Here is a 13,345-nt window from a genome sequence, read left to right on the forward strand (position 1 = left end):
TGCAAAGCCCTCTCCCTGCTTCCGCAAACTCCTATCACCTTTTGAGCCTCCTGAGGCTCTAGGCACAGCTGGGCATCTGCAGGGTGTCCCTAAACCATCCCAGCCACTCACAGCAGCTTTGAGCTTTTTCTCCCCCACGAAGGTGCTAGGGGAGGGTGCTGGCAGGGATCGAGCCAGGATGGGGCTCAGCTTTAAAGGCGCCCAGGGAGGTTTGCTGAATGACGGAATGACTGAGGACAGGCAGTTGCCCTGGGTAGGGGAGCCTGGACCCGGGGGTTTCCCAGAGGTGGGCGTGGCCCCTGGAAGCCCCGCCTCCAGCCTGCTGCCCTCGGGCGCTTCTTCGCCCTCCCAACCCCCGCCCACCTTCCGGCATGCTTGGTGAGAACCCGCCTGAGACCCCGCCGCTGAGGCTGGGTTACCTCCTGTGGGACGGGGCGATGGCAGGGGCTGGGAGGAGACAGCACCCCTCTGCTGGGCCTGCCACTCCTGCCCACTCAGCACCTCCGCAGCCCCACAGGCTGCCGGGAGGAGAGAAAACAGGCCAGACCAGCTCGGCCTGGCACCAGCTGCCCCTAAAAGGGCCGCTTCCCCCCCCCTCCCCCCCCCCGCCCCCCCCCGCCCACCTGCCCTCCACCCCCTGCCACGAGGGGCCCAGGGGACTTTGTCTCCACAGGGCCCAGGGCTGTGATCCGGAACAGTGATAGGGGCTAATTGCAGGAGGCAGCCAAGCGGGCTGGGGGCCAAGGGCCGTTATGAAAAGGAAAGGAAAGAAAGAAGACCCATGGGTGGGGGTGGGGTGGACGGAGCCCGAACCCCACACCGGAGTCCAAGCTCCAACCCTGGCCCTGCTGCTCCCTAACCTGGTGACCTCAGACGAGCCCTGGCCGGCTCTGGGCCTCGCTCTGTCCATCTGCACGTGGGGACAGCAGGACCTCCTCCAGCAGCGGGTGACTCACCCTAAGCCCCGAGCGCAGTGCTGACGTGCTTTTTGGTCGTTCTTGTTCCTGGACCATGACATGGGGCCCACGCCAGGAGGCTGGGGTCCAGGGGCTTCCCTGAGGGACACCAGTACTGCACCTTCCGTACAGGGTCGACCCCCACCCCAAGCCTTGACTTTGAGATCGTGACTGTTAGGCTCTACATTTTACAGAGGGGAAACTGAGGCCCGGAGAGAAGTCACCTACCCAGGTCACCCCTATGGGTGCAGCATTGGGATCTGAGCTCCCCGGGGAGAGGATGGGGAAGAAAGTTCTCCACTCTCCTTGATTCTGGGATTTGCCCAGAGGAAGCCAGTACTCTGCAAGGGAGGAGGATGGGCCAGGACGCCGGTGATGGCATCAACTCCAGAGCCACAGTGCTGAGACACAGACGGGTCATTACAGGCTGGAAGGGTCCTCGGAGGGGCGGAAGACCCCCCAGCAGGGACTGCGGGGGCGGACAGGGGCAAGACGAGCACAGGCAGCTCTGCACAGCCCCAGGCACCCTGGTTCCGGGGGTCTCGAAGTCTTGCCACATTCTTGGGCCTGGGGGCGGCCCCTTGGATGCTGTCCCGGGCCTCCCCCTCCCCAGGCACAAAGCCTCTTTTCTGCCTCTGGTCCCTCGGCTGCCAAGGGGCGCCTGGGGCGCGGGGCTGGAGGGAGGGGTGATGGGCGCGACATCCCCATGCCGTCTCCAGCAAGGCCCAGCGAGGTTGGGCTGGGGCCACAAGGGGAGGTCCTGGCAGCCCAGAACCACAGATTCCTCTAGCGAGGGTCCCCCCCCCACTTAACGTTGGTGTTGCAGGTTGGGACCCTCCTCAGAACCTGCGTGAGCAGGGGATGAGGGGAGGGGAGAGGGGAAGAGGGAGGAAACTGAGAGGGGAACTAAGCCCTGGAGCCACGAAGAGACCTGCCCAAGGTCACACGCTGAGTGGGTGACAGAGCGGGAAGGAGACCTTGCTGTGTCTGAGGCTGGAGCCCCTGATTGCTGGCCATGACCTGCAAACCCTTCCCGGCTCCCCAAGCTGACACCCGTGCTCCCTCTTCCAGAGAGCTGCCGTGGTGAAGGGAACACTGGATCTGGGAACTGACTGACTTAGATTGAGGTGCTGTTTCTTCTCTTGGCCTCAGTCTTTCCATCTATAGAATGGGAGCAACAGCATTGCCTACAGGGCTTTTGTGATGCTCAGGCCACTCTGAGCCTTCAATGACTGGGTGACAGCCCCACAGCCACAGTCCTGCTCCCGCACGGGGAGCCCTGCGGGGAAAGGAGCCCAGGCTGGGAGGCAGTGCACTGGCCGAAGGGCAGTGCAGGCCTTACGCCCTTCTCAACCGTCATCCTGAGCTTGACACTGGGTATTCCCAGGTCAGAGTCTTGGTCATTCTGGCACCTGGGACCCTGGGGGTTCACGTCCTTGCCCTTAGCAGGTCATATCCCCTCTCTGAGCCTCAGCTTTGTCTTCTATGAAATGAGGACCATACAAATGTGTGCCTTCCTGGCAGTCGGAAAGGTTCTGGAGGGGGACAGGTGCAGGTGAAATGCCAGCCCAGGTCAGCATGCGCGGTGGTGGCTGTGACAGCGGCCAGCATCAGTCCCCGTCTCAGACAACTGCACCTCTGGCCTCTGACATCACAGCCACCTCTGCCCTCCAGCCCTGCCTGCGTCACCTGCTCTTGCTAGCCCAGTGGGTACACGCTGGCCCCTGACCACTGGGAAAGCGGAATTTCTGAAAAGAATTAAAGAATTGAGGCCATAGGGGGTGGGGGCCCGGCAGGCCTTTGAATGGGATGAAAAGGCCCGGAGAGGCCTGGCTACTCTGTATTGTTTGCCTCAGACAACAGCAGTGGCTGGCCCTTGAGAGGGGACCGCAGCGGGGGCAGGGGCTACAGTCAGGACCAGGGCCTGGGCAGGTTCAAACAGTGTCACCAAGGCCAGAAAGACACAGATTTGAATCCCGGTTCTTCTGTCAGTGCTCAGAGAGCCTAGATTTTTGTCAATTCTCCAGGGCCTCGATTTGCTCATCTGCTAAATGGGGACAAGTCTTCCCTAACTCATTCAATCCTTAACACTGCATGTAAAGGGCCCCCTGGCTGGTACTAGGGGATGCTCCATAAACACCACCAGATAGAATGTTCCCTGCTCTTGAGTGACGGGCAGGAAGACAGAGCACTCCCACAGCACTCAGTCTAAAATGCCAGGTCCCTGGGGGCCGACACTGACCCTAGGTCTGTGAAACTCCACCCGTCTTCTTCCTTCGAGGGAAATAAATAGCTGGGATACTAAAAAAAGCCAGGAGCAGAGTAAAGGGGGGAGGGTCCCCCAAGTGTCAGCTAGAGGGTGATCTGGGCTTCTCCTACGTGCAGGGAGGGGGCCCTGCGGAGGGGACGAGGAATCTTGGGGTTTCCTCCGTCGTGTCCCTTCCCCCTCCCCTGGGGTCCGGAGTTGAAGTGGTGGGGGCTGGAGAACGCTGTCGGGGGCTGCTGGCTCTGGATACGTGAAGCAGAGGACCCCCGCACGGCCCGGAGCTCCTGCCAGCTAATGAGGCCCACGGTCCCTGCCCCCACCGGGGCTGGCAGTGAGGTGGGGAACCGGGTCCGTTTCCCAATCCTGGGCTTGCACGGAGGTTGGGGGCGGGGGTGCCCCGAGTCCTGATCCCCAACCCCGGGCTGGCAGGACACTGAGGTGGTGCAGGGTGTGGGGGTCAGCCCTTACCTGCGCGCAGAGAACGGAGCTCCCCCGACGCTCCACGCGGCGCTCCCTCCTGGGAGCAGGAGCCCGAGGCAGAGCAGCGCCCAGGCCCGCGGGCCGCCCATGCTGCGCCCGGAGCCCTCCGCGCGCGGCCCCTCGCAATCGCCCCCAGCCTGGCGTGCCCGCTCGCCCGCCCGCCCGCGCCGCCAGCCGCCCCGGACGCGCGGATCCCGGTTCCCAGCGCAGCGGCGGGAGGGCGGGCGGGAGGCGGGCGCGGGGCGGGGGCGCGCGTTCCGGGCCTCGCCCGGCCCCTCCGCGCGGCCCCCCGCCCCTTGCGCCGCCGCTGCCAACCCGGAAGGAGCCCCAGGGGGCCTGACGACCCCGCCAGGAAGCCCGCCAGGTGCCCACCTGAGCCTGGTGCCCTGCGCTGCTTGTCCCTTTTGGGGGCGGGGTGCCAGTTCCTAGGTGCCCAACCACGTGTTGCAAACTGAGGCCGAGCCACGGTCTCTGACGCAGCCAGGACCTAAAACCACCAAGCCTGGGCTAATGATGCCAGGGGCCTCATCCCCTCTGGATATTTTTGAGGGATCCAGTCATCGAGGCAAGAGGGGCGGTCCACTTATGCAACAAAAGCTGCCCAAGCGGTGCGCTCCACTGTGTGTGGGGGCACCTCACCTGCGCTTCTCGTTCTCTCTCAGTTTAATCTTAAGACCACTGTGGGTGAGGTGGGCACAGTCATCCCTATTTTAGAGAGAAAAAGAGGAAGGCCCAGGCACTTGTAGCCCCCCCTGGGAGAAGAAGACCTGGGCTGACCCTATAAGTCAGTGTCCACTTTTATTGCTGTTTTACAGATGGAGAAACTGAGGCCAAGAGGAGATGTTATCTACCCAAAGCACTCCATGAGTGGTCAGATCCAGGCCTCCTGACTTCAGAGGGGGTGTCATCTCTTTAGCACAATCAAGGAAGAGTGCAGACAGCATTTGGTCGGGGCCTGGGTCTCCCCATCTGTGATACTGGAAGGACAGGCTTAGGGTGGAGTTACTTCATCTGGGGTGTATGGATGGGCTTCTGGGCAGAGGGCTGTGAATTCCTCCAAAGTGTATGCCAGGGTGGTATGTGTATATGACACATGTGTGTGCAAGCGTGGTGGGGTGTGTGAAATGTGTGATGTCTGTGTGCGTGTGTGTGATGTATGTGTCTGTGACAGGAGTGTGTGTTTATGTGGAGGGGCCGTAGCTTTCATCAGAGGGCACCTAGAACCTTCCCAAACTCCAGAATAGTCTCTGACCTCCCCGCTTCTGCCGGGACCGACAGGTTCAACCTCTGGTCAGGGAACTAGATCCCACATGCCTCAACGAAGAGTTCACATGCCACAAGTAAAGATCTTGCCTGCCTCAACAAAGATCGAAGATCTGGTGCAGCCAAATAAATACATACATATATATATATATATATATTTTGAAAGCCGAACACCCCAGATAGCACTTTGAAGGGCACACAGCTCATTAGGAAGGGAAAGTACTGGGCAGTGGCTTCTGTCCTGGGAGGGACCCGGGAGGACCACCGAGTGAGGAGCACCGCCACACCTGTTCGCAATGCGTCTGAGATGCTCTGTGATGAACACATGGGCTCAGTCGCTCAGTCATGTCCTAATCTTGGCAACCCCATGGACTGTAGCCTGCCATGCTCCTCTGTCCATGGAATTCTCTAGGCAAGAATACTGGAGCAGGTTGCTATTTCCTACTCCAGAGGGAGAAATATCAATAACTTCAGATAACGTAGATGACACCACCCCAGTGGCAGAAAGTGAAGAGGAACTAAAGAGCCTCTTAATGAAGGTAAAAGAAGAGAGTGAAAAAAAAACCTGGTTTAAAACTCAACATTAAAAAAACTAAGATCATGGGATCCGGTGCCATCATTTCATGGCAAATAGATGGGGAAACGATAGAAACGGTGATGGATTTTACTTTCTTGGGCTCCAAAATCACTGCAGATGGTGACTGCAGCCATGGAATTAAAAGACACTTGCTCCTTGGAAGATAAGCTATGAAAAACCTAGACAGCCCATTAAAAAGCATAGACATCACTTTGAGAAAAAGGTCCATACACTTAAAGTTAAAGGTTTTTCCAGTAACTATGTACAGATGTGAGAGTTGGACCATAAAGAAAGCTGAGCACCAAATAATTGATGCTTTCAAACTGTGGTGCTGGAGAAGACTCTTGGCAGTCCCTTGAACAGTAAGGAGATCAAACCAGTCAATCCTAAAGGAAATCAACCCTGAATATTCAGTGGAAGGACTGATACTGAAACTGAAGCTCCAATACTTTGGCCACCTGATGCAAAGAACCGACTCATTGGAAAAGACCTTGATGCTGGGAAAGACTGAAGGCAGGAGGAGAAGGGGACGACAGAGCATGAGATGGTTGGATGGCATCATTGATTCAATGGACATCTCCTCCAGGAGAGAGTGAAGGACAGGGAAACCTGGTGTGCTTTGTGGGGTCACAAAGAGTCGGACACAGCTAAACAACAAAAAAACAACTCCAGGGGCTCTTCCCAACTCGGATCAAACTCAAGTCTTCTGCATTGGCAGACGGGTTCTTTACCACTGAGCCACGAGGGAAGCCCAGATGGACTGCATACATGTTCCTTTATCACCAAACTTGTGGGAGCTCTGAGCCACTGTGGAATTTCTCCAGCAGTGGATACTCTAAGGAAAAGCTGTTATCAACATTGTGACATCAGAGGCTGGGGGCCCTTGGTCCAGGGTATTTATTTGAAACTATAGCCTGGAGAATCCCAGGGACGGGGGAGCCTGGTGGGCTGCTGTCTATGGGGTCGCACAGAGTCGGACACGACTGAAGCGACTTAGCAGCAGCAGCAGCAGCATAGCTATGACTTAAAACTCAACATTCAGAAAACTAAGATCATGACATCTGGTCCCATCATTTCATGGCAAATAGATGGGGAAACAGTGGAAACAGTGACAGACTTTATTTTTTTGGGCTCCAAAATCACTGCAGATGGTGATTGCAGCCATGAAATTAAAAGATGCTTGCTACTTGGAAGAAAAGCTATGACCAACATAGACAGCATATTAAAAAGCAGAGACATTACTTTGCCAACAAAGGTCCATCTAGTCAAGGCTATGGTTTTTCCAGTAGTCATGTATGTGAGAGTTGGATTATAAAGAAAGCTGAGCGCCGAAGAATGGATGCTTCTGAACTGTGGTGTTGGAGAAGACTCTTGAGAGTCCCTTGGATTGCAAGGAGACCCAACCAGTCAATTCTGAAGGAAATCAGTCCTGAATATTCATTGGAAGGACTGATGCTGAAGCTGAAACTCCAATACTTTGGCCACCTGATGAAGAGAACCGAATCACTTGAAAAGACCCTGATGCTGGGAAAGACTGAAGACAGGAGGAGAAGGGGACAACAGAGGATGAGATGGTTGGATGGCATCACTGACTCGATGGACATGAATTTGAGTAAGCTCTGGGAGTTGGTGATGGACAGGGAGGCCTGGTGTGCTGCAGTTCATAGGGTTGCAAAGAGTCAGACATGAGTGAGTGACTGAACTGAGGGCTTCCCTGGTGAAACAGTGGCTAAGACTTCATGCTCCCAGTGCAGGGGACCCGGGTCTGATACCTGGTTGGGGAACTAGAGCCCGGATGTTGCAGCTAGAAGATCTTGTGTGCCTCAAATAAGACCCCATGCAGCCAAATAAATAAATGAAAATACATATTTTTTTAAAAACCCAGAGTTCCCTGGTGGCACAGTGAATAAGAATCTGCCTGCCAATTCAGGCCACACAGGTTCAGTCCCTGCTCTGGGAAGATTCCACGTGCCGCAGAGCAACCAAGCCCGTGCACCACAGCTACGAGAGTCCGTGCTCTAGAGCTCATGTACCGCAACCATGGAGCCCGTGCGCTGCAACTACTGAAGCCCGAGAACATAGAGCCCGTGCTCCTTGACAAGAGAAGCCACCGCAATGAGAAGCCGGAGCCACAACTAGAGAAAGCCCGCACAAAGCAACGAAAGACCCAGCGCAGCCAAAAAAATAACCTCTACAGCTAGAGCCCGTGGCAGTGCAGTCCAGCAGTTAATGCAGGCTCAGTGCCCCTTTGGCCCAGACGTCAGTGAGCAACCACTTGGTACTGTGTGACCTGGGACAAGTCACCTCTCCTCTCTGAGCCTCATTTCCTTACCTGGAAAAACAAGGCAGGTTTTTTTTTCTTTACATGTTCGTACATATTTGTAGATCACTGTAAGTGTTGGCTTTGCTTTCTCTTTAAGATAGCATGAGCATTTCTTCATGCCCTTAAATGTCCTTCTGAGATGTAGTGTTTTTATATTATTAGTTATGCTGTATTTTCTACTCTTTGTTGTGTAGATCTTAGTTCACCAACAGGGGTTGAATCCATGCCTCCTGCATTGAGAGTGCACAGTCTTAACAACTAGACTGCTAGGGAAGTCCCAGAGCGAGGCAGTTAAGGACATGGAAGCAACCTAAGTGGTCCTCAACAGGTGAGGGGATAACGAAAATGTGGTATATATATACACCTATATATACCGTGATATCTCATTGTATATGCAATGGAATGTTACTCAGCCGTAAAAAGAACGACGTATTGCCATTTGCAGCAACATGGATGGACCTGGAGATCATCTAAGTGAAGTAAGTCAGAGAGAAAGTCAAATACCATATGATACCACTTATATGTAGAACCTTAAAAATGATACAAATGAACTTATTTCCAAAACAGAAATAGAATCAGACATAGAAAACAAACTTGCAGTTACCAAAGGGGAAAGGTGAGGGAAGGATAAATTAGGTATTTGGGATTAACAGATACACACTACTTTATATAAAATAGATAAACAAGGGGAACTATATTTACTATCTTGTAATAACCTATCATAGAAAATGATACGAAAAACTGAACGTGTATATATATAAATGGGTCACTTTGCTGTGTAACAGAAACTAACACAACAGTGTAAATCAACCCTACTTCAATTAAACAAACAAAAGACAAGGCAGTTTTTAAGCTTTGGGTCTCTGGGCAGTGGTCCTGGGGCAGAGTATGAGGCGCCCTTTCGAGCACACCCTCCTGGTGCACATCAGCCTAGTTTCTGGTCCTCTTTGCTCCCTGAGCAGGAAGGGCAGGAAATGCTGCGGGGACCTGGGTTTGGTCATTTGAGGTTTCAGCGTTTGCTGAGATGGGGAGGAGAGGGGCCTCCTCCCCGGGGGCCTGATCTTCTCGCTGCCAAGACTCGACCACAACCGCCAGTAACGACAGCAGTTTCCGGTCTGGTCGGAGCGCTGACTGTGCGCCAGGTGCTGCGCTAAGCATTTTACTTTCGTTGTCGCCTGCCCTCTTCCCCCACACCTGGGAGGCCGCCAGATTATCCCCAGGTGTGGGGCTCAAGGCTGGTGAGTGATGGAGGCCGGCCTGGGTGCTTACCCACCAGGCCACACTGCCACCCTCTGGTCCAGCCCTGCATGGGGGGCTTCTTTGGGTGAAAAGAGAGATCAGCGCAGATTTAGACTCCCATCGGGAGCTGAGGAGGTGAGAGGCAGCACACATGCACACACAAGTGTGTGGGCCACATGCGGACATGGACTCAGACACCGCCCGCCCCCACCCCAACCCTGAAGCAGGCCACGGGGTCTGGGAAACATAGCCCTGCTGGTGTGGATTCACTGACACATCCAGCAGCCTAGTCCAAACAGGAAATGCTGTTCTCCTAACAGCAAACAAACCTGGGTCACAGCCTTCCTTCCCGTTATCTCCCCCTGGGGCCTGTGCTAAGGGCCTCTCCTCTCCGCCTATGTCCCAAAGGCAGCCTCCCCGGCTGGGGGTGCCTGTAAGATCAGCCCTGTCCACACACCAGCCCAGGTGCCCCTGGTGATCTGCAGCCATATCCTGCCCATTCTATAGGGGCAGGAGCAGCCCAAGAGGGCTGGGGTACCCAAGTCCACGGCAGCAGCCCCCAGGGGCCCAGGCAGCACCAGAGGCCTGCAGAACCTCTGCCTAGACAAAGGGCAGGGCCAGAGGGCCGGCCTTCCAGGTTAGGGAACAATGCCTGCATCCTTTGCCTTTGATTTGGAGGCCCGGGGCTGCGGCCCCTCGCTGGGCCAGGGCGGGGATGCTGGGGGACCCGAGGGCCTGTAGCTGCCCAGCCAAGTTAGTTATGCTCCATGGAGCTGCCCTTCTCACCCAGTTCTTTCCTTCCTCATGGGGCTGGGACTGGGGCTGGAAGGGAATGGTAGCAGGAAGGAAGCTGTCAGAAAATCATAAATCAGGGGCCCAAGAGGGCCTTCCTGCCCTCCTCGGAAATCCTAGGAGAGGCTGGCACCTCTGGGGTTGTGGGGAGGATGACAGAGTGGCCGGCAGGGCACCTATGTTTGGAGTTAGGAGACCTGGATGTGTGCGTGATCCACAGTGAGACCCTTCTCCCCAGGTCTCGGTGTTCCCATCTGGAAGGCAGAGGAGGGAGGGATACAAGGCTTGGGGACTTTCCTGTGGCTGTGCTGTGTTGGCCGTGAAGAACTAGACAAATAAATGGCTGCTTCTTAACAACATTTGTCCCAATTGCCTTCCTCTGGTTTTCCCCCCAAATCCCCTCCTTTCTGCCCCCTGCTTCTGCCCTTCCTCCCTTCTCTGGGGGTCCCTTTGCTCTGCTTCTCTCTCCACATCTCCCCTCTTGCAAAAACAAACTAGTAAAGTCTTCTTAAGGCAGCATCCCCCTAGCTGGAGGGGACGGGGCAGGTAGAATAGGGGAAAAAAAAAAAATTATTGGCTCATTTATACTAGAGTGTTAATGACTGATATGTTGAACGTTGTTAAATGTTGGGGCCCATTTAACAGGCATTCTTCCTCATTTAAACTCTAAATCACTGGTAGTGGAATTTGTCTGCTAGTAAGGGGGATGCTTGGTCACCAAGGGTCTAGGAAAAAGATATGCCAGGTGAAAAGGCCTTCTGTGTGGGGAAAGCGTCCATCTCCCCATCCCCTGCTGGATGCATCTGGAGTGGCAGCCACGAGTCCCTGCAGATTAGTTGTATCTGGCAAGTGCAAAGGACAGGTGAGAGAAGCCACTCAGAGCAGAGACCCCGGAGCTGCCTGCCAGCCCCACCAGCCCCAGGAGGTGCCTGCCCGGCCAGCAGCATGTGGGCCTGCCCCACCTGACACCCACAGGATGAATGGGTTCCACTCTGAGGAGGAAGAGGAGAAGGAAAGAGAAAGAGCCAGCGAGAGGCAGAGGCATTTGGAAAGACAGAGAGATCGACAAAGAGGCAGACGCAGAGAGAAGTTCTCCTGGGGAAAAGGACCCCAGGTTGTTGGTCTCAGCTCCTCTGGGGGCCGAGCAGAGGGGGTGGGACCAGGGTGCCAGCTCAGCGCCATCCTATGCACCCACAGGCTCTGCCTTGCTCAGAGCCGCACCCTGCAGCCCTGAGAGTCAGGAGCTGGGCCTGCTTCCATCTGCTGCCCATGTCTGGCCCTGGCCGCCCAGTGAGCTCTGGTTTGCCTGTGCTGCTGATGTAAGTTGTGCCATGGCAGCCCCGTCAGGCAGATGGAGCCGCTGGCCCGAGAATAAATGGATTTCTAGCCTGCAGCTTGGCCTGGGAAGTCATAAATGGATGGACAGCATATGAGTGTGTGCAGCCCTGGAGTACCTGGACTCCAGGCTCTCCCTGCCTTGCCCTCCGGTCCAGCCCTCTGGGGCCAAGCCTGGATCTTCTCCACCTGCCCGCTCTTCGGCTCTTGTCCCTTCCCACCTTTCCACTCCCCATGGGATGTGGCCTCGCATGTGCCTCCTCGCTGACCCTTCCAGTCCTTCGGAACCTTCCCTAAGGCGAATGGAGGCATTTCTCCATGGGGGGAACCTGCAGTGTCTCTGCTGCCCTGAGGCAAGAATGGAATGTGGCCTGGCCTGCTCACCTTCCCACTGCCCCAGACCCTGAGATACCAATGCGAGTCTCCATTTTCCCAGACAACCCTCTGCTCTACAGCTGGACTATGGGGCTTTCCCTTTGCATCCCTTCTGCCTGCCAATGCCCATACCCCTTCTGTCTCAGCTCAGACATGACTCCCTCCCTGCCTCCAGGAAGGTGTCCCACACACCAACTCTAAGTCTTGTGTCCACTGGGCTTCCCCACTCATAGAATTTTATGTAAGAGCCACCTGTTGATTTGTCTGGTTCCCTTGATGGGTCATAGATAGTTGCTGGCCCCTTTCTGTAATCTTCCTAACAGTACTAGGAAAGCTACATACCCCAGAAGCCATAAAGGATGCATTGAGTACTTAAAATTTTCTGCATAGAGAAAGAATAATATGATTAACTGTGGGAAAAAATGGCAACCTATCAGAAAAAAGACAACTAATTTCCTCCATATATAAAGAGCTTTTACAAATCAGTAACATCAATGACCCAATAGAGGAACAAACAAAAGTTATGAACAGACAACTCGGAATGACAAGGCATTCAACTTCACTCAAAAGAGAAAAATTGGAGATGAAAACCACAGGGAGATAGCACCTTCCAAAACTGATGGCTAAGATTTTTGATAAAATGCTTTGGCAAGTCTGTGGGGGAAAATGTCACTTCATATATTCCATCTTTGGAGCACAGTTGGTAATATGTAATAAAAGATAAAACTTGTATTACCTTGACCTGGTAATTCCACAATGAGGCAATTTCTTACATGTACATTTGCAAAGAACAGAAGGAAATGAACTGCAGCACTATATGTAGTATCAAAAAACTGGAAACAACCGAAATACCATTGCAGATTAGTACACTAAGGCACACCCGTCAGAGGAACGCTGCAAAGTCAATGGGGTATGGGAAATGTGGCATTGCCACATAGTGGAATATTAGCCATCACAAGGAACACAGCACGGATACACACTACAGAGCCTTGACAACATTATACTGAGTGAAAGAAGCCAGACACCAAAGGCTACATTCTGTATTTATATGAAATGAACAGGCAAGTCCCGAGAGACAAGAAAGTAGATTAGTGATTGCCAGGGACTGGGGACTGGGGACTGGGACTCGGGAGTGACTGCTAATGGGTCTGGGCTTTCTTTTTAGGGAGATGAAAATGTTCTAAAATTAGTGGCGATGATTGCACAACTCTGAATATACTAGAAATCACTCAATTGTTCATACTAAAGAATGGGTTTTGTGGCATGGGAATTGTATATACCAATACATATTCCTAAAGATGAGGCTTATATATACATTTACCTATATAAAGATGGGGTAGATAGTGGAACTTCTAAGATCAGTTAAGTGAAAAGAGTGACGGCAGCTTTGTGTAAAGGATGCTGGCGTGTGTGGGGAATTGCACAAATACCCCCCATAAGTACTCAGGTTACACATTCACTTTCTCTAGAAGAATTCACCAGAAACTGCTAGCTGGCTGCCTTTGGGAAGATGGAATGAGGGACCGAAGGTGTGAGTTTTTACTGTGAATCCTTTTGCATGGTTCAAAGAAAAAATTAATGCCAGAAAGTATACATACTATAGTCACCCTTTGCCCTAAGAATTAAGTACGTGTGTGTGTGTGTGCACATATGAACTGGCAGCTCTTAGATTCCCAGCCCAGAAGCTGGAGGGCGCCTGCAGCCTGGGAGGGCCCCTGAGTGCTGGGGTGAGGTTTCAA

General features: G+C 53.9%; 1 protein-coding gene across 5 annotated transcripts in view; it reads right to left on the minus strand.

Moving 5' to 3' along the window:
* EMID1 (EMI domain containing 1) overlaps nucleotides 1-3,869 on the minus strand; it is a 40,229-nt gene extending 36,360 nt beyond the window's left edge. For 4 of the 5 annotated variants that reach the window (XR_003515169.1, XM_027566404.1, XM_027566405.1 and 1 more), the window contains exon 1: nucleotides 3,691-3,869. Coding sequence is in view for 4 of the 5 variants with exons in the window: in XM_027566404.1 (XP_027422205.1) it covers nucleotides 3,691-3,791 (101 nt within the window). In the remaining variant the exon portion in view is untranslated. The remainder of the gene's footprint in view (nucleotides 1-3,690) is intronic. The other variant, XM_027566407.1, reaches the window with a different exon arrangement.
* Nucleotides 3,870-13,345: the final 9,476 nt, after the last annotated feature.

This window comes from Bos indicus x Bos taurus, chromosome 17, assembly GCF_003369695.1.
Source record: "Bos indicus x Bos taurus breed Angus x Brahman F1 hybrid chromosome 17, Bos_hybrid_MaternalHap_v2.0, whole genome shotgun sequence".
NCBI classification, from domain to species: Eukaryota; Metazoa; Chordata; class Mammalia; order Artiodactyla; family Bovidae; genus Bos; species Bos indicus x Bos taurus.